This window comes from Spea bombifrons, chromosome 8 (assembly GCF_027358695.1).
Source record: "Spea bombifrons isolate aSpeBom1 chromosome 8, aSpeBom1.2.pri, whole genome shotgun sequence".
NCBI classification, from domain to species: domain Eukaryota; kingdom Metazoa; phylum Chordata; class Amphibia; order Anura; family Pelobatidae; genus Spea; species Spea bombifrons.
The window spans coordinates 20,879,636-20,900,787 of NC_071094.1; the positions used below are offsets into that span (position 1 = coordinate 20,879,636).

At 39.1% G+C, this 21,152-nt stretch overlaps 1 protein-coding gene across 1 annotated transcript; it reads left to right on the forward strand.

Annotated features, from left to right (window-relative positions):
- Window positions 1-220: 220 nt before the first annotated feature.
- On the forward strand, window positions 221-19,999 carry NOX1 (NADPH oxidase 1). The gene is made up of 13 exons (XM_053474191.1): window positions 221-475; window positions 7,550-7,645; window positions 7,822-7,932; window positions 8,558-8,642; window positions 10,906-11,048; window positions 12,674-12,855; window positions 12,982-13,150; window positions 13,665-13,757; window positions 14,208-14,443; window positions 16,040-16,202; window positions 17,647-17,793; window positions 18,108-18,232; window positions 19,161-19,999. The coding sequence occupies exons 1-13, from the start codon at window positions 431-433 to the stop codon at window positions 19,285-19,287; spliced, it is 1,722 nt and encodes a 573-aa protein (XP_053330166.1). The 5' UTR covers window positions 221-430; the 3' UTR covers window positions 19,288-19,999.
- Window positions 20,000-21,152: the final 1,153 nt, after the last annotated feature.

Consider the following 21,152-nt stretch of genomic DNA (forward strand, 5'->3'; position numbering starts at 1 on the left):
TAATATTATAGTTTATGCAAGTTCTGACATTTGAATTTCCCAAAATGAAGTCATGCCGTGGAATATGTGCTATATCTGTTCTCTAGTTGTTAAACCAGTCCCAGTAGATTAAGTGGATGTGTCACATCTCAGACTTTGATATAACAAGTTCAGAGGAAGTACACTGGAATAAAATGTTCAGGTTATTTCCTCATAGAGAAGTGAAGGGAATTTACCAGGGAGCGACCTTAAATGCAGGTAATGACGGAATACAGGGAGTTACACAGAAAGCAACTCGTACACATCAAGTGACGCTGGAAATTAGAAGAGACAAGGCACATATATTGTGTGTGTGTGTGTATATATATATATATATATATATACATTTTTATATATAAACAAGAAATCAATATATTAATTAAGAAAAGGAGAATATTTAACAAGGAGCAGAATGGGAAACTGGATTGCTAATCATTGGTTTTCTGTTGTGGTTCTGGTAAGACATTTTATATTACTATATGAATATATGAATGAATATATATATATATTATATCTATATTGACATTGAGTACTTCAGTATATTAAGAATGAATCTTAATTAGATCTGTAGTTTTATTGTATCCTGAAAAAAGTTTAATCACATGAAACTTTAAACACACCACCAAACTTTCAGGTAACACTTGTTCATAGGGCAACAACTCGCCAGTGCCCTTTACTTTTTGTTTTTATCGTTTCTGGCGTAGATTATGCATTGACTGATAAATAATGAATGAATGGGCTAAGATTGGAAGCCAGATCATTACATTTGAGCAGTTTCTACCTGTTTTTGTTTAACCCTAATTTCACCCTTTCTGATTTGGTGTATCTGCACAAATTATATTGTGGAGGTTTTTTTGCGTGACACATGACACTCAGTGCTTCTGTTTTTAACCACGTTGTTACACACAATATTTAGAAATATTACCATACATATTTCTAAATATTGTGTGTAACAACCATACATTTTTTCTAAGGTTCATAAATCTTATTCGCGTATAGATTTTTTTTTATGTTAAGTCATGATTTAGATTCTTGTATTAGCTCATCTATTGGAAATATTGTACGGTCTGATCACGCCACAGTTTATATCTCTTTAAAAAATAATCCCCACTATAAGTTGAGAAATAAATGGATTCTTAATGAAGCTCTTTTACAAAGCGAGGTTGATAAGACTGATTTGCTAGAACAGACAAAATCTTTTTTAGATCATAACGATAATAAAGAAACTTCAGACTTGAATTTGTGGTGTACCCTTAAATGCGTTCTGAGAGGCTACTTAATAAAGAAAGGGGCCTGGGTACAAAACAAAAGAGGCAAGAAACTGGAAGATCTTTATATAGAACTTGCTTTACTTGAGAGACAAAATAAATATAATCCTTCCATAGAACTCTATAGGCAGATTGAGAATATCCAGAAACTAATAATTATTAAACTGAAATACAAATCTGAATCAACGATGGAGAAATTGAAAGCACGTTGGTATATTAATAACAACAGAGTGTGTAAAGACCTTTCTAACAGACTTAAAGTGCAAAATCAGCAATTTAGAATAGATTTATAAATTTATAAAGGGGTACCTTGTATATCTCCTAGACAGATAGGTAATGCCTTTAAGGATTATTACGATACATTATATAATATACCTGAACCTACGATTTCTACTTTGGATATGACCCGTTTTTTGGAGTCACTTTCTCTTCCAAGAATTACAGAACAAAAAAGGTTAGAGCTGAATCAACCGTTTACGTTACAAGAGATCTCTAAAGTAATTCAAGAGCTTAAACAGGGGAAAGCTCCGGGCCCTGATGGCTTCTCAGCCTTATTTTACCAGATTTTGGACCCGGAGATCTCCCCTATACTAACGAGATCATTTAACGCAATTGCATCAGGCAAAGAATTTCCTAGAGAAATGTTAGAAGCCAGTATTTCACCCATTCCTAAGCCAGGCAAGGACCCTACAATGGTCACCAATTATAGACCAATTTCTCTTATTAATATTGATGTCAAGATTTATTCTAAAATATTAGCCCTAAGACTAGCTCGAGTGATCAGAGATCTTATTCACACTGATCAAGCAGGTTTTATGCCAGGTAGGGCTGGGGATGAAAATACCCATAGAATCTTTAATATAATTGAATGGATTCATCAAAATAAAATCCCATCAGTGATAATGGCTTTAGATGCCCAAAAAGCTTTTGATAGGGTAAATTGGAGATTCATGGCTGAGACCCTTCGTGTCTTTGGTATCTACGGGTCCTTTTACCACCTAACGATGGCTTTATATACAAGTCCAACGGCCAAAATAAAGGGCCCTGCGTTAGATTCTGACTATTTTTCTATTAAGAACGGCACGCGGCAAGGTTGCCCACTGGCTCCCTTGCTTTATGCCTTGTCAATTGAACCCCTCGCACAGTATATTAGACAATCTATGAGTATTCAAGGTATTAGAATTGGTGACTTTGATTACCGGATTACTCTATACGCTGACGATATTCTTTTAACTCTGTCTAATCCGTTGGTCTCTGTCCCTGCTCTGCTAAAGGGAGTGAGAGTATTTGGCTCTTACTCTAACTATAAGTTAAACCTTTCTAAGACTCAACTGGTCTCATTTTATTTGTCAGATGTTCAAAAAGACTCAATTCAAACACAAGTTCAAATTGATTCTTGTTTGACGCAGTTCGACTACTTAGGGATTAAAATTGGTTCAGTTTTAGAAGATACACCTTCTATTAATCATAATATACTTTATTCCGATGTAAAATCTTCGTTACAGAATTGGGGAAAATTAGAGACTTCATGGATGGGGCGCATAAACATCCTTAAGGCCTATATTGTCCCTAAAATTTTATATCTTTTTAGATTAATTCCATACCAAGTTCCTAAGCAAATAATAACAGACTGGGACAACTTATTTTCGCGATTCGTGTGGGCGGCTAAGATGACTAGAATCCCAACTGTTCTTCTTAAAAGAAATATAGATTTTGGTGGCCTTGGTTACCCGGACATAAATGCGTTATATGAAGCCTCTCAAATATCTTTTATGCTGGCTTGGAATTTGACAGTTGAGAAAAATTTGCCAGGCTGGTATAATATAGAGTATCATAGGTGTAAAAATGTTGATCCTTTTCTTTTCTTTTGGATGCCCAAAACCCAATTTATAAAGAAAAAAATTTCTAGTCTTCTTATTAATAATATAATTTCTACTTTCTTTAAAATGAAAAAACGTATGGAAGATGGGATCAAATTTACTAAATGCTGTCCGATAGACGTCCTGTCATTTTTTATTCCTGAACTTCTCTATAGCCCCACACACTTGGAATAGAGCCTGGTTGATTACCCGGAAGGCATCTCATTGTTTAAACCTCCACGAACAATTCTATAAACTCATATATAGGTGGCATATGGTTCCGGCTCGTATTGTTAAATTCCAACCAGTTAAAGGAGCTTTATGTTGGAGATGCTATATGGAAATAGGCACCCACAAACATATATGGTGGGATTGTATGTGTCTAGATCAGATTAAAATTTTATTATCTAATCTTTTTCGTAAGTTATTTGGATTTAATATATTATTTAATATAACTCTTTCCCCTCAGGCAGTTCTTCTTCATTTAGAACTACCTGATATTAATAATAATGACCTGATCCTCTGGTTAAACATCTTACTCCCATTTAAAATCTGCCTAGCCAGGAACTGGAGAAACACGACTCTTCCTACATGGCCTGAGATTAAAACTCAGATCAATCAGCAATGCTCTGCTGAAAAATATTTTTATACGAGGGTCAACGCAGTAGAGAAATATAAGTCAATTTGGCATAAGTGGCTTATACTTACATGACTCTTGTGCATTGAAATCGTCTATTAATTTTGTGATCTCCGTGGTCCCTACTCCATAAAGAAAAATCTCTACTCTGCTCTCTCTTCCTTTTAGAAATCTCCTCTCAGAAGTCTGTATGGTTGTGACTGATAAGATTGAATGGAATGAGTTGGGTATTTTTTTTTTTTTTCTCTTATGTTATTATCATTATGTGATACTTGGCCTACTTATTTTATACCCACTCCTGAATGTTATATATATACATTTGTTTATGTTTACTTTTTGCTTATACTATTTATAAAATAATAAAGAAAGATATATTAAAAAAGAAATATTACCATACAGTAGCAGGCATTTTAAGGCCACTGTTAATCAACACCAACAATATATACTAATCAAACGGTAAACTGTAAATAACCACATGATTTTTTTTATTTATATGGTTGATTTTTGGAAACTTTCTATACTTAGAAAACAATATTTTTTTTTATTACACTTTTCTTTTTTTTCTACTTTAGTGTTTTGTGTTGCTCTTTATCAAACACTTTGTAATAGTCATAGTGAGTGACATAACTGGGGTCCATGTTTACACTACTAGGGGTGCTCTTTGTCCATAATGGATGATCTAGCTGGGATTGCACATTCTATTCTTGCTTCTATTGTGGTTAAAATGACTAAAATGAGTGAATCTCACAAACAAGGTTGGCTCAATGATTACAGAAAAATATATATTTAGATTTCACATAATTTTATTTCCCTTTCTACACTCCATAGCAGCACCACTAATAGGTAGCACTTACCATGCACCTAAACATAAACACCCTTAGCACTAATCCTTAGCTCTCCTATAATACAAGTACAAGAGACTGAACCCAATTCTGCCATAGAATATAGCCAGGACAAGGAAATTGTGTTAAATATAATTTCCTTATCCCTGTCTACTTTATGGCAGTGTAATTAATGGAGAAATGAAAATACCAACAAGTAATCATTTTTATTTTTTGGAGAGTGTGTAGAAGAAGCACACAGACAACGCTAACGTAGTTTATAACATGGAAATTAATGTTACTGTAAATTAGTATTCTACCAACAATACCCTAATAATAATAGACAGAAAAACAACTTAGTGCGTAGTGTCGGGCTAAGCAACATATGGCCATATAGTGTGACGGAATCCCCAATATTTATGCCTTAGGTGTTTTTTTTGTTGGTATTCACTGGGTATGTGCTAAAGTCTTGCTTTGTTTTATGATTCTAGCAGCTACCTGGGAATCTAAATGTGTATGCCTTTTATGCTTTTATGCTCCCCTATTTTGTATATAAAAACAACCACACTACTGATACATTAAAAACATATATTTATTGCACATTTAAAGTAAAAACATTATATTTATACTTATTGTCTGTTGGTATCTAGTTGTTGGTTGCCCAATTTAGTAGTAATTTTGAATACTAGTTAAACTTCCACTGCCTATCTCCAGTAAGCAGGGGCTGGGCCAGGGGCAGGGGGGCCACCCTGAATCTAAATGAAACGGCTGCGCAGCTGGCCACTGCTGTGGCCGATTCGACCGCACCAGGGCCGTCTTTAATGCGGGCCAAAAGCCCGCAGCACCCACGGTGGGCCAGCCAGTCCGTGGGGCGGCACACCGAGATGCCATTGCAGCCGATGTGGCTGCAAGTTTTAAAGCAGCCGTAAGACCGCCTCCTCCGGCCGATTAATTATTTTAAAGCGGCCTGCATGCCTGCACTTGCTCGATAATTATCTGGCATAGACTGGAAATCTAAGTAATGTTGTCTTGAATAAGTGATAAAACCCAAAACTACAATCATATTTTACAATGTTTATAATTTGAGTGCATCATTAAACTGCATAGTGAATGGTTTTAATAGATTGAAAATATGGAGGAATCTTATAATACATTTTTTAGTGGATTAATAGCATTTTGTAATGATAAGATTTCCGGAGTCTTCCCTTTATCAAGTCAAAAGCATTTCTGATCAGCAAAGTAAAACCCACAGTGTATAGCCTGTGGCAGTGCACATCCAGCTACTGCACCCAATCTGCTGCTCCATTTTTTGGGGTAAAGTTGGCCAGCGGCCCACCAGGCATTTGTCTGATGTGCCAAATGGTCCACCTCTGGCTCCAGTACACTGTGAGTGCTGTTACTGGGAAGTGGATGTATTTAGGTGTCAAAATAGCTCAGCCACAAAGCAGTAGACCATGCATGCTCACAGATTGGGACCATCGAGTGCTGAAGTACGTAGTGTGAAAGTGTGGAAGTCTGATGGATAAATTCTGGTTTGGCAGATGCCAGGAGAACACTACCTTCTGAAATGTATAATGCCAACTGTAGAGTTTGGTCGAGGAGAGTTAATGTTCTGGGTTGTTTTTTCCAGTGAAGGATAATGTTAATGTTACAGCATACAAAGACATTTTAAACAATTGTATGCTCCCAAGTTTGAGGAAGGCCCTCTCTTCTTCCAGCATGAGTGTGCCCCTCTGCACAAAGCAATGTCCATAAAAACATTGTTTGATGAGTTTGTTGGGGAGCAGCTCGAGTGGTCTGGACAGAGCCCTGACCTTAACTGTGAGATGAATTGGATAATTGAATGACTTGGACAATAATAACAGTATAAACTATTCAGTATTATAATAACATGCATTTACCTAAAATAAATGTTACTCTATATAAACTTTATATATTCATTGCATTAGCACGCCAAAAAGTAAAAAATGAGCAAGGATTGACTTTAGGTACTTATTGTGAAATAAAATTAAGTAGACAAACTTTAAATTTTTAAAAATATTTCCAAACTCCATCAATGCATCAAGTATTTTTTGTTTTGTTTTGTTTTTTACATACTTTGATCTGTCTTTACCTTGACTCCAGGGGCGTAACTAGAAACCTCAGGGCCCCGGGGCGAGAATCTGTTAAGGGCCCCCCCACCCCCAACCCATCTATCCCTTTCTCACGATCTACCCTCTCCCTCCCCCCTTCTCATGATCTACCCTCTCCCTCCCTACCCCCTTCTCACGATCTACCCTCTCCCTCCCTCCCTACCCCCCCTTCTCACGATCTACCCACTCCCTCCCTACCCCCCTTCTCACGATCTACCCACTCCCTCCCTACCCCCCTTCTCACGATCTACCCACTACCTCCCTACCCCCCCTTCTCACGATCTACCCACTCCCTCCCTACCCCCCCTTCTCACGATCTACCCACTCCCTCCCTATCCCCCCTTCTCACGATCCACCCAGTACCTCCCTACCCCCCCTTTGTAGGTCACTTACCGTCAACTCCTGTGTTGGGAGCGTGAGGCGTTTGTCTCGGGTGCCGGTGCTTCACAGCTGAGCGCCGGCATATGACGTCATATGCCGGCGCTCAGCGTGAAGCGCCGGCACCCGAGACAAACGCCTCACGCTCCCAAAACTGCACTCTGGGCAGCGCTGAGGCAGCAGCAGCGGGGAGCGGAGGCATCCTGGATTTCTGTCAGTCAGGGGGGCCCAAGAGTTGCCGAGCGGTCGTTTTCAGCAACCACTCGGCACCCCTTGGGCCCCCCTGACTGGCAGAACTCCAGGGCCCGGTCGCAGTCGCGACCCCTGAGACCCCGGTAGTTCCGCCACTGCTTGACTCCCATTTGCTACAGTTTCAACTGCTCTTACAATGCAATGCATTTCTTCTCCCTAATTCCTAACTGTACATTTTCTGCAGGGTGCCTGGTTGGGACTGAATATCTTCTTATTTGTTTATTTCTTCATGATATATGAAAAGGGGCAACAGTATGCCTATACAAGAGAACTTCTTGGGGTAAGTATCAAAACAACAAAAATAAAATATGGGCACATTATAAATTACATAAAACATATGAAAAGGGTTTCTTGACCATTAAACATTATGCAACCTTGTTTGTTATTTAGCTCTGTCTACACAAAGACATTACACCAAAACATTACCAATCGTTCTTTGTATTTTTATTTCCTCAGTCGGCTCTTGCCTGGGCTCGTGGCTCTGCTGCTTGCCTCAACTTCAACTGTCTATTAATTCTGTTACCTGTTTGCCGAAACCTTCTTTCATTTTTACGAGGGACATGCTCGGTGAGTAAGACACAGATTTCGGGACCCAATGACAGGTGACCACTCTGTATCATGAAGCGACACTGATACCTAACTTTGAATCCCAAAGGTTTGCAGGTCTATTATCTAATCATAAAAGAAGAGTGCAAAGATGTTCTGAAAGTCTTAGAGCGAGTGGTTACCATATAAGCTGTAAAATGGACTTTGGTTCCCAGGGTAGTAGGAAGTTAAGGGGAAAAGATGATTACCTGGACAAATAGGAAAATAGCCATAGGGAGAAAGAATGACAGCTTTGTCTTCATGGATCTGTCAGTGTGTTGTGATACTTTGTGCTGTTTTCACCATTTGTTACAATATACAACCTACAGTCAATGTAGTACTAACACATAGAGGCCATGTAGGCAATTGGCACAGAGGTTACAGGGTGGCACAACAACAGGGGCCTAGATTAGTCCTCTGTGACCTGTAGGGTATTGGCACTTGAGTGCAGTATTTCTTTGACAACCCTCCCCTGTAAGTCCACACATTCTAACTCCATATATTAACACACATACACACTGTAATGCATCAAAAACACACTTTATTAAAGTATTGGAAAAACCTTTATAATCCCAAAATTAGTTTGTGTTTTTTTGTTTTCTTTCAGTGTTGCAGGCGCTCCATGAAGAAACAACTTGATAATAATTTGGCCTTCCATAAACTCCTTGGATATACAATTGCTTTAATGACAGGTATGTTGGACAGTCTGTATTAAGGTTGTTGCATAACTGATATGTTTAAACTGTAAAAATTAGAGTGAGATTGATGTACTCCAGTGATTTGGTTGGCTCGACTATAAATCAAAACAAAACAGCCGCCTTTGGATGGGTTCCCTTTAATGAGGGGCAACTGCGGCAACTACCCTAGAGCCCCGGTTTACCTTAGGGCCCATAGCAGGTGGCACTTTAATAGTTGGTTACATACATTAACACACATACATAAATTTTACTTAAACCTTAATCACTTAACATGTAACATACAGTTTAGGTGTTTGTCAATAAGTGTGATTTTGGAAGGTATATTTCGCTGAGATCTGTCAGCATTAAATCAGCTTATTGTCCTGAAGCAACCTCCTTCTCCTCACCATCTCTTACATAGGCAGACTGAACAATCAATAACAATCAGCAACTTAGCAATAGAAATGAAATAGGTTAATGGGGGGGGGGTCAATCATGCAGGCCGAGAGAGCAGAAACTAAAGGGACCTTTCCCTATGGTATACACATAATATTGGTTCTTAATGCATAGTTATACCGAATTGGCCCGATTATAGGCTGCACCCCCCACTTTAAGTCTTTAAAGTGGGGCTGTTGCCTATTTGTGAGGTTTAGCACAGGGATGCACAATTTGTATCGTCCGAAGCCCAGACCAAAAGCCCCGGCAGAAGTACAGGCCAGCAGCAGCGGAGGTTGTCTGAGCACATCGTGCAGACGTTCAGCGTCTGCCAGAGAGGAGGATCCGCCGCAGGGGACCTGTATCCTCCTCTCTTGCAGCTGGTGAACATCTGTGTCATGCGTGCAGACAACCTCTGCTGCTGCCAGCACTTCCGCCGGCACCTTCCGGTGCTCTGTCAAGGAAGCCCAGGCGGAGACTGAGGATGCATTGGTAACTCTGGGGGGTCAGTGGCATATCTATAAGTAAAGTGCATTATGAATTAAGGGGAGGGGGCTTAAAATGGGTATTGGTTTTCCAAATTTCTGTTTGTATATAACTGACTAACTGCATATGCTAACTAACTGCATAACAGATACCAAAAATGTTAAAATACCTGTATTCCTGTTTATTAGGTAAAATACTGTTTTTCCATTCCACTAATTGAATTTTTATCTTTAAAATATCACCAAACTTTAAGGGTGCGGCCTATAATCGGGTGCGGCCTATAGTCGGGCCAATACGGTATATGGCTCTTTGTAAACTTTAAACATTATGGCATATTTGGTTAGAGCTTACAATATGAGTAAGATACAGTGTAAGTTGGAGAATGATTAGGAAGAATATAAGTATCAGACAGTTTGATATATTAAAGAAAGGTCAGCCTGTTGCATTGTGGAGAAAACCTAGGCGATGATAAACCTAGGTATATCGGGTCTCTGGTGGAATGACACAACGTTTTAGGAGGGCTGGATTAGAGGGGTTTAAATATATTTCCAGCCCCTGCCACAAATTCGAGACTTACATCGAGGTCCCTGTGGCGCCTTCCAGCATCGGGCCATCCCGACGTGGATCCCCACTGTCTGTTCTCTCTACTCGTGCCTGGTTGTCGAACACGCATTTCCCGACCACAAGATGATGGCAGGTGTCTTGCCAGCTTGTCGAGGGGGGACTCCATTACAGCTGTGGGCTCGAGGAAGCCATCAGGACAGCTGGCGCTCATGCACACCCCCTGACCAACCACTTGTCGTGAAGGTGCAGGGAGATATTGTAATGCTATTCGGGGGTGTGAAACAGGTGTTAGGAGGGCAGGGTTATCTCACCTTGCCCCCTGGGCTAATCTGCTAGTGCTCTGTTGTTCTGGTCCTCTCACAGTGCTACTGGGCTTTCTGGATATTTTCACCAAGTTTAGTTATATGATCTCCCAGTCCTTACTTTGCTTTGCTCTTTTCAACATACCTGTCTGGCACTTGCCCACTGACCTCTGGCTTGTATCATCTATGTTGTTTGCTGCTGCCAGTCCTGACCTCTGGACTATTATCGATCACTGTTTACCTGAGCTCCCGTCCCATCATTCCTATTGAATTTTCTGCATTTCCGCTTATCTCATTTGGGCCAGTGGTGTTTGCAAGTTGGCCATACTAGCTTTATGTACTGTATATACCTTATGTTTATTTAGTGTTCAGAATTATAAAATGTAGGATCTGTAAAAAATGACATGGCAACTTAATGATACTGTTTTAAGATTTAATATTGAAACACCCTACACCATTATGTCTTTAAATTCATTTTCTTCTACTTTTAGCTATTCACACAATCGCACACTTATTTAATATTGAACGATACTACAACGGGGCACAGGATGGCAAAGCTACACTGAAAGGAATGTTATCAAGCATAGGTGATGAAGAGGATGACTGGTTGAACCCTATTCGTTCTAAGGAACAGGTAATACTAGTTGTTTGAGTATTTCTGATTCTAATTGAATACCCTTATCATTCTAAATGCATTGCTGTGGTTGAATGGACGTACACTTCTTGCTCTAGAGATTGGAACTGTTTTGTTCATCTGTAAATCTATATAATGGGGAGGCACCAGTTTAAAAAATGTAATGCAATATTTTGGCCTCAACTACAACCCGTGTCCCAATTATACATTCTGTTTTGCACAAATGCAAGCAATATGTTTAAAAAAAAACACCTTTGAGTATTTGGTAATAAATAATCATTAGTGTCAGTGTCAAAGGGCAGCTTTGTGCACCAATGAAGCTGTATTTCTGTGTTAGGATATGAGAATGTGAATTTAAAGAAATTCTTTATTGGATATATCCATACCTGGAAACTCTGAAGGTCTTTGCTGTGATTACTGATTCATACTTCACATTAACCTGATGATATCTAAGACTCCCACTTGCTGCCTTGCTACTAACATGTCATGGTTTACATCAGGGCCGGCCCAAGACTTAATGCCGCCTGGGGCGAAGTTTAAAATGCCGCCCTCCCCCCCCCGGTACTTACCTTTAAACAGTCCTGCGGCGAGTCTCCTTGCTCTGCCACGGTGCCGGCTTGTAATGCTGAGCGCCGTAAATTGACGTCACTTCCGGCGCTCCTCATTACAAGCCGGCACCGTGGCAGAGCACGGAGACTCGCCGCAGAGGAGAGAGAGAGGGGCGCCGAGCGGGTAAGCGAAAACCACTCGGCGCCCCTCTCTCTCCCCCGCTTAAAAAAAAAAGCGCTTGGGGCAGCAAAGTGCCGCCCCTTCAAAAGTGCCGCCTGGGGCAATTGCCCCAGTTGGCTCCATTGTAGGGCAGGCCCTGGTTTACATTGTTGTTTGATTGTATATCACTGAATTAAGTGTATATTTAAATTTAAAAAAGAAATGAGTATTGCAATATACAATAATACCTTTTTATTAGACTAACTTTCCAATTTAAGGACAACCTTTCAAGAACATAAACCTTCTCTTTGTTAAAGTCAAAAGCAATACTCGCCACAGCCATCTAAGTGAGACATGGGCAGATAGCATGTGACAATGTAGATGTCACTATTAAGCTTGCTTTCCGTTGTGGTCATTTTGATGATTTGCTTTTTTATTCAGCCAAATGCATTATCTTCCATAGTTATTTAGATGGAGATGACCGTGTTAGCCCAGTAGTGTAAATTTAAAAAAAGAAACAAGTATAAAATACTATCTTTTTCTTGGACTAACATTCCATTTTACAGACTGGCTTTCAAGGGTATAAACCTCCCTGTCTCATGTCTTTAAATAGTGACACGTCAAGGTTTCCATAAGGACACATATTAAAGTAATTTGGGTAACACATTTGATGAAGCGCTGCATAGACTCTGCATGATGGGCCACTAAAGGGTTAATATTTAAAGGGTCTCATGGTCAGCTCATTTGTATCAATATAAAGAGAGTATGGCTATGCATGGGTGTAGATAGATACATTAAGAAGCAAAAAAAATTATATCCATATTAATCATGATGTAATGAAAGTGTTGTACGTATATATTATATACATGGAAATATATACTAGTTGCCATAATTATATAACACATTTCCTCTCACAGACACCATCTTATGTGGCTTTTACAACAATTGCGGGTGTAACTGGAGTGGTGATCACCTTGGCTCTAATCATTATGATCACTTCATCCACTGAGTTCATTCGAAGATGCTACTTTGAGGTTTTCTGGTATACACACCACTTGTTCATCATCTTTTTTGCGGGTCTTCTGATTCATGGAGTTGGGTAGGTACTGACATTTACTGTAATATGCTGTGCACATTAACTTACCTTTCTATCAGATGTTAGTAGTGTTTTTCATCAGCCACATAGTCCATTATTTTATTTAGACTTGGCCTTCCTCTGTTTCAGTCGGATTGTGCGGGGCCAGACGCTTGACAGTATGGAGCACCATAATTATTCTGATTGTTACAACAAATTTTCTGAATGGAAGAAAGTTGCTGGTGATGATGACGATGACGATGACGATAGTGATACGAACAAATGTCCAATGCCAGCTTTCCAAGGCAATGAGCCTATGGTAAGAAACCTAATTAGTGTTTTTCCTTAATTTATTGATTTATCTAGTGTTCATTTATTCTACAGAGCTTCACAATGGGTAAAGAAGATATAAATAGGAAAAACATAAGAAAATAAAAAAAAAGTGTTGTATATTAGCATGAGTGGTAGAAATTACAGCAGTAGATGGGCAAAGATCATCAAATGAGTGGAGGGACCAGGTAGGGAGAAGATGTAGGTAGGGAAACCATAATAAAGATCTTTACCAAATTTGCTTAATTAAACTTGTTTAATGAACAATAAATTCATCATTTTCTTCAGCCTCAAGCTACAGCTCCTGTGAATAATCTAAATGAAATATTATCATTAAAATATCTAACCAATATGTTTCACAGAATTCCCATCAAACACTTATGTTACAGAAATATAAAGATTCTGGTCTATGCAAGATTTTATTTTTGCTTTTCTAAAATATCAAATGTTCTGAAATTCCTTCAACATCAGGAGTTTTTTTTGAATGAACTTTATCTTTCTAGACTTGGAAATGGATTCTAGCACCAATCATTCTATATATTTTTGAAAGGATCCTGAGGTTCTATCGTTCACAGCAAAGAGTTGTTGTGATAAAGGTGAGTGGAACATGAACATTGAGTAACGGTACAAGGTAGAACATCCTGCTTATTGTGGTCTGTTTAAGGGATAAATGGGAACTTCTGAATTCACTTAATGGGAATCTTTGCTTCTGTGCTGCAAAGAACTAGATTTTTTTTTCACCAAACATCAGACAATACCAAATAGTGTCTACACACCCACAAATAATAATAACATTTTAAAAAATGGTAAGAGAAAAATATAAAAATCGATACCTCTCTCAAATGGATTAGACTATATACAGTATGTCAGGGACCCAAAAATCTCATAAAGGAAACTACATGAGCAATTTTTTTACCCAGATCCTGGTTATGTTGATTTTAGATAGTGTTAACTAGAAGACAGCTACATATTACAACACATCAGTATTATAAGATAACAAAATTTTACAAAGTGTTCATTAACCCAACATTTTCTATGCCATGCAGGCTGTTAGCCATCCCTCCAAAGTCCTTGAAATCCAGATGCAAAAACGAGGATTCAAAATGGAGGTAGGGCAATACATATTCATTAACTGCCCATCCATTTCTGCTCTGGAGTGGCATCCCTTCACACTCACCTCTGCACCAGAAGAAGATTTTTTTTCAGTGCATGTCCGCTCTGCAGGTGACTGGACTGAAAAACTCATCCAGGTCTTTCAGGAGCAAGCAAATCACCCACCACGGTGAGATATGGTCATTGAGTCATTAAAGATTTATTAACTATATAACAACTATATAAGATATATACACTATATGACCAAGCGTGTATGTGGAAACTTGACCATCATACCTATATGAGTTTGCTGTCCACATACTTTTGGTGATATAGTGCACGTGTGTGTATATATATATATATATATATATATAGATATATATATATCTATATCTATATATATATATATATATATATATATATATAGATATACCGTATTGGCTCGAATATAGGCCGCACTTTTTTCCCCCACTTTAAGTTTTTAAAGTGGGGGTGCGGCCTATATTCGGGGTCTAGCGCCCGACGCCCGGGACATGCAGTCCCGGGCGCCGGGCAGGCAGCGGGGTTAAGATACAGATCCCCCGCAGCGGTGCAGGGGACCTGCATCCTCCCCGATACGCTCAGACAGCCTCCCCTGCCAGCACTTCCCACGGGGGGGGGGTGCCGGCACGGGAGGTTATCTAAGCGTTTTACCTCTGCCCACCCCCGACTTACCGGAGCAGACTCCCGGGTGTCTTGCGGGGCCGGCGGGAGACATCTACGCAATGCGCGCATGCAACTTCCGGTACCGGAAGTTGCATACGCGTATTGCGTAGATGTCCCTCGCCGGCCCCGCAAGACACCCGGGAGTCTGCTCCGGTAAGTCGAGGAGGGGGGGCGCAGAGGAGGACAGCGGCAGCGTATCGCGGGGAGGGAGGACAGCGGCAGCGTATCGCGGGGAGGGAGGACAGCGGCAGCGTATCGCGGGGAGGGAGGACAGCGGCAGCGTATCTCGGGGAGGGAGGACAGCGGCAGCGTATCTCGGGGAGGGAGGACAGTGGCAGCATATCTCGGGGGGGGGGGACAGAGTGGCAGCATGTTTTTTTGGTGCTTTTTTAAAGAAAAAAAACTTTTTCTTTAAAAAAGCACCAAACTTTTAGGGTGCGGCCTATATACGGGGGCGGCCTATATCCGAGCCAATACGGTATATATATATATATAGATATAGATATAGATATATATATATATATATATATATATATATTATATAAGTCGTTAGGCTTGGCTACAGTTTAATACATTAAAGGGGAACTACTACCATTATTACGATGTTTTAATGCAGCTGCATATTAGCTGAATGTATGTATTCTAGCTCTGTTGTCTTAACCTCATCTACTAGACAAACACTTCTTATCATAATGCCTGTGGTAAATAGCTTATTATCAGTAACCCAGCTAGACACTGAGTAAAGAATGTCTGTTGAGGAATGGATTTCTTCAGAATTGCCATAAAGAATCAGCTCAGTGTCCTGTTACAGCAGGAATATAATGACTGACAACAATCGATACCTTTAGGTCGACAGATAAATAGCATTTATTGGAATATTTATTTTTTTTGTGAATGCCAACCTACATTACAGTATATATCACCAGACTTCATGTTCCTGAAGAAAATTTTTTCCATGGGACTTCCAAATCCCATACTGTACATTGTTTATATTTAATAATATGTTGTAAAGTCCTTCACTATTTATTTATTTGTTTGTTTGTTTGTTTATTTGTTTATTTATTAACTCTACTTGAATCAGGCTTGAAGTGGATGGTCCTTTTGGAACAGCAAGTGAGGATGTCTTTCAGTATGAGGTCAGCATGCTGGTTGGAGCTGGAATTGGAGTCACTCCCTTTGCATCAATCTTGAAATCCATTTGGTACAAATTTCAAAATGAGGATCAGCGCTTAAAAACAAAGAAGGTATTGTTTCCAGCATGTACATTGCACTAAATCTCGTTTTGCTATGTGATAATTATTCTCAAGCCAAAAACATATCATAATAGCACAGAGGGGGAGAAAGGTGGATATAGGACAAGAAAACCAATTGGCTAATTCTGCCAACTTTTGCTCAGCATAAAATAGTCCCTTTCTATTAAAGCTAATATATTCAAAACAATTACACTAGTTAACACAAATTACGCGTTCTAGTTAGCTTTATTATTACCGTATTTGCTCGATTATAAGACGACCCTGATTATAAGACGACCCCCCAAAATCTAAATATTAATTTAGGAAAAAAACAAAAAGCCTGAATATAAGACTACCCTATAGGAAAAAAAAAGTTTTACTAGTAAATATTAATTCATGTAAACAATATTTTCATATTTAATAAAAGCTATGATTGAGAAAAATATATATTTTTTTATTTCCTTTTATTTGCCAACCTGCCCCCCCAGTTATGCACATCTGCCCCCAGGGTTGCCACTCTGCCCCCAGAAATGCCTTATACCCCCTATTTGCCACTCTGCCCCATGATGTGCCTTTTAACCCTCTATATGCCACTCTGCCTCCAGAAATGTCTTATACCCTCCTATATGCCACTCTGCCCCATGATATGCCTTTTAATCCCCTATATGCCAGAGGGGGTTAAAAGGCATTTCTGGAGGTATATCTATATATATCTGCTAACAGCAATCACACTCCTATCAAGCCAAGGCAGCCAGTACATGCTGGAACCTGAGGATGATAGGGGTGTGAGTACAGCCTCCCTATGCCATGCTACCACCACCACCACCCTTACACATCCATACTAACACACACTCATTCACAAACATTTAAATACTCATTCATTCCATTTATCACACATACTTCACACATTAATCACAAAAACCCTCCCCCACCCCCTTACCTGAACTGCAGATCTCCCACTCGAAGACTTCTGCAGGGGCCCGGCTGTGCATGCAACTTCTCTGGCCCCGCCCCCAGAGGAAGGAGGGGGAGGCAGAGTTATGTGACACGCTGCTAGCTTCTTGTTCTCCTGCTGCTCGCGATCAAAGCCCCGTAAGTAGCCTGGCCCCAGCATACATTTTGAGGTCTGATTAGAAGACGACCTCGATTATAAAACGAGGGGTATTTTTCAGAGCATTTGCTCTGAAAAAAACCTCGTCTTATAATCGAGCAAATACGGTACTATTATCATTTTTTTAAGCATGCTAGTAGATTCTCAGACACTATTACAATATGGGTGAAAACAAAATTAACAAAAAAAACATTGACATAAGATGTACTGGTAAAGGAGAAGAATCATCTTTCTGTTACGTATGTTCACATAAAAAAAATGAACAAGATATATATACTTCAATTTGTAAAAGACTACTAAATGAATGTAATTGTATAGTTCTGACCTCACTTTATTACTTTGCAGATTTATTTCTATTGGATCTGTAGGGAGACAGGAGCCTTTGCCTGGTTTGCTGATCTTCTGCGTTCTCTTGAACAAGAGATGGTTTCCTCCGGAAAGGACGGATTTCTTAACTACCGACTCTTCCTCACCAGCTGGGATAGTAACATTGTAAGTTTGAAGATTGCCATAAAGTAAATTGTATCTAATGTGATTCTGAGAGGTAGAATACCAAAAAGGGAAAAATACAATAAAAAAAAATAAAGTAAAAATTGATGTACAAGTTTGCCGAGTTGATCGAAAAAATGAAAATGGGCTACTTGTAGCAAGAAACAATGACACCTAGGAAAAGTCTGCCTTAAGAGAAAAATGTTTCTAAATACAAACTAATATATACGTTATCACATAACTATGAAATATGTTTTACTTAATACCAAATATGTCTATATAATGTAAATATAATTAATATGAACATTTTCCATCAGGCTGGACATGCTATCATTAATTTTGATCGGCCAACAGATGCAGTGACAGGATTGAAACAGAAAACAAGTTATGGACGACCAGTGTGGGACAACGAATTTTCCAACGTTTCAGAAGCCCACCCAAGGTTAGTCTACCCAATGGACAGAGTTCAAGATAGAAATTATGTTAGCTATGGATTCTATCTCTATTTGCCAAACTATGAAGCAACATATACTATAGGAACATATTGGACATTGTCACTTAATCTATGGTGTGTGGCAGGATGGCCCGATCTAAACAAGAAACTTTTTATAAAGTCTGAGGGCCTCTGGCTTGACTGCCTCTCTCCCTGTTTCCAGACAACTAATGCCTCTAACGGCCGCCCTTTAAACACCTGAGTGCAGGTTAATTGGCTCCACCTTGCTGGCCTCCAGCAATTAACCCCCTCATCTCCAGCACATGTACTTTATACCTTTACACTTTAAAATGTACAGTGCAACAAAGGGGAGGTACAATAAGAAACACTATAGTGATTATACAACAAAAGGATTGAAGTAGGTTATATAAACATTAGGATAGGGGAGGTTCGTATGTATGGAAGACACACAGATACAATCAGGATGTGGCAGAGCAGGCACAATTTGTTGCAGTTAAAGTGCAAGTTATATTGGTTTGTTTTGTTAGTTTGGTTCTGATGTTGTAGAGGGTTTGTAGCTTGGTGAACGTTGAGTTGGGAGAAAGCCTTTAGTCATGGCGGAGCAGCATACTTTAAGCTGAATGGCATCTGCTATACATCGAATAACGCAAGTGTAAAGTGGTGTGACAAAATATCATAGCTGAAATATGTGATGGAAAGCAGGGTTGAAGAGTCTTGAAGGTCCAAATAAGGATTTTAAAGGTTCTAAACTGCTTTAAAAAGAGCAGGAATAGAGATTATAATAGTGAGTTTTTGCAGAACACCAAAGGGTGATAAAAAAACATAAAAAACAATAAAAAAATAATTTCCATTCTTGCAGCATAATGATTTAATTTTAGTTGTAATGTATTTATTTATTCATTTATTTTTAATGCAGATCCACAGTAGGGGTGTTCCTTTGTGGCCCTCAAGCACTGGCAACGAATCTGCAACAATGTTGTCACCAGTTCTCTAGCTTGGACCCAAGAAAAGTACAATTCTATTTTAATAAGGAAAACTTCTGAGCTGCAATGATATTACAAATGGACAAATAAAGGACTACTGTGCCACAGGAGCTTGAAACATGGAAACATACGTACCATATGTGAAACTTTAGATGGGGTCTAATACATTAAAACCATTGTTTAACCAGAATACGACATTAGATAAACAACCTACAATATGATAAATGACTCATCATAACGCTGCCAGACCCCTTGCTTTGCATGCCAAACGTTGCACAGGCTAAGTTGGACTCACTTGTCAGGACTCACCCTGTGCCCCCAGGAACTGACTTGTGGAACTGATTACTGGTGCTCTCAATTCTGCCTCTTCCCTTTTGATGAAGAGGGTTAAACACAGTATTGGGTTGGAGACTGGATTAAGCCAATTCAGGAAACAGAGGAATGCAAATACAAAAAAATGATTGTGTAGAAATGTTTATGTGGATAATCCAATTTCCTTTCCTTCAACCCCATTGAACCCATTGTTATTGGATGTTATTTTTAATTCGCTAGATGAGATTTAAAAAAAAATCATTGCATGAATACATTGATTTTTAAATGAGACTAACTTCCATGAACATGGTCAGTTCCACTGATTATTATATAATGCATTAGGAGGTCAGTCACATTTACATTTTTTTGTGCACACGTAAACACTTGTGGGTAGTATATTGATAACACTGTAGACTCTAACAAGATTACTTGCATACTTTTGTTTGGTAAAGCAAATTATTAAATGGTTACCAGGTAATATCTGTACTGCAACACATCAAGAAATAGAATATTAAATTTATTATAATTTATAAATAAATATGTATTTTGTCCCACTGTTTTTATAAATGTTAATAAAGTGATGTATTGCACCTACCCTGTGTGCAGTACATAATCAGAATGCTTAAAAAAAACTGACCCTTTAACATATATGGAATTTTTTTAATAGATACAGTTACAAAGGTTATATAATTCTATATATTATTATAATTTGTTGATTTAAATAGTACCACCATATTATCAAAGCTGTACAATGGATCAACAGGATATAACAAGTAGTGCTTGGCATAACAATATTAACTTATAGAACCAAAGGATGAGGATGGCCCTGCTGAAAAAGCTTACAATCCAGAGGGGGGTTACCTTGCACAATGGGGTAAAGCGCAAATGTTTGTCTTTTGAACTTCCTTCATCTGGTTTTTTACTCATTTGTTCAAATATCATTACACTAGATTATGTGTAGCTTTACTGTTCTATTTACCTTGTACATTGTTAAGCTTGGTTGTAATGTATTAAGCGTTTACCATGATCATTTTACTATGATCATTTCCTCCTACAAAGCATTCTTTGTAATGGCACGCATGGATATTCCTGTTTATCTTTCAATATAGCACAATGTACTTATTGTCAAAGGGTTAGGCATGGCCATGTTTTTTGCGAACTATATATTTCAGGTTTTTCTTGCCCTAGGAACACCATTTTTATTTTACTAAGGCAGGGATACTGTATAAGAGCATGCTGCCAAATTATGTTATCGCCCTCAGAACCTACTTCTCCGGTCTCTGCACTGTCAAGGTAATGGGATAGAGTTAGGTCTTGAGCAATCTTAGTCTGATAATGAGAGGATTATTACCGTGTCCCCAATCCAAATGTACAAAGGCCATGGGTAGTTGGTACACTATGCCACCTGCAATATGAACATTGACCACACGTCCTGTTTGCCTGTTAGCGAGTTCCTCAGTTGGGTGGCAGTTCAGGCATTAGGTGATCTCTCTGACGACACCCGAAACTTTGGGAGTAGGCGTTATCTTAATTCTCAGGTTCAGTGTGCGCATCATAAGTATTTCCGTGCGTCGCCCTCCATGCCTCATACCCATTCTTGCAATACACTGTTT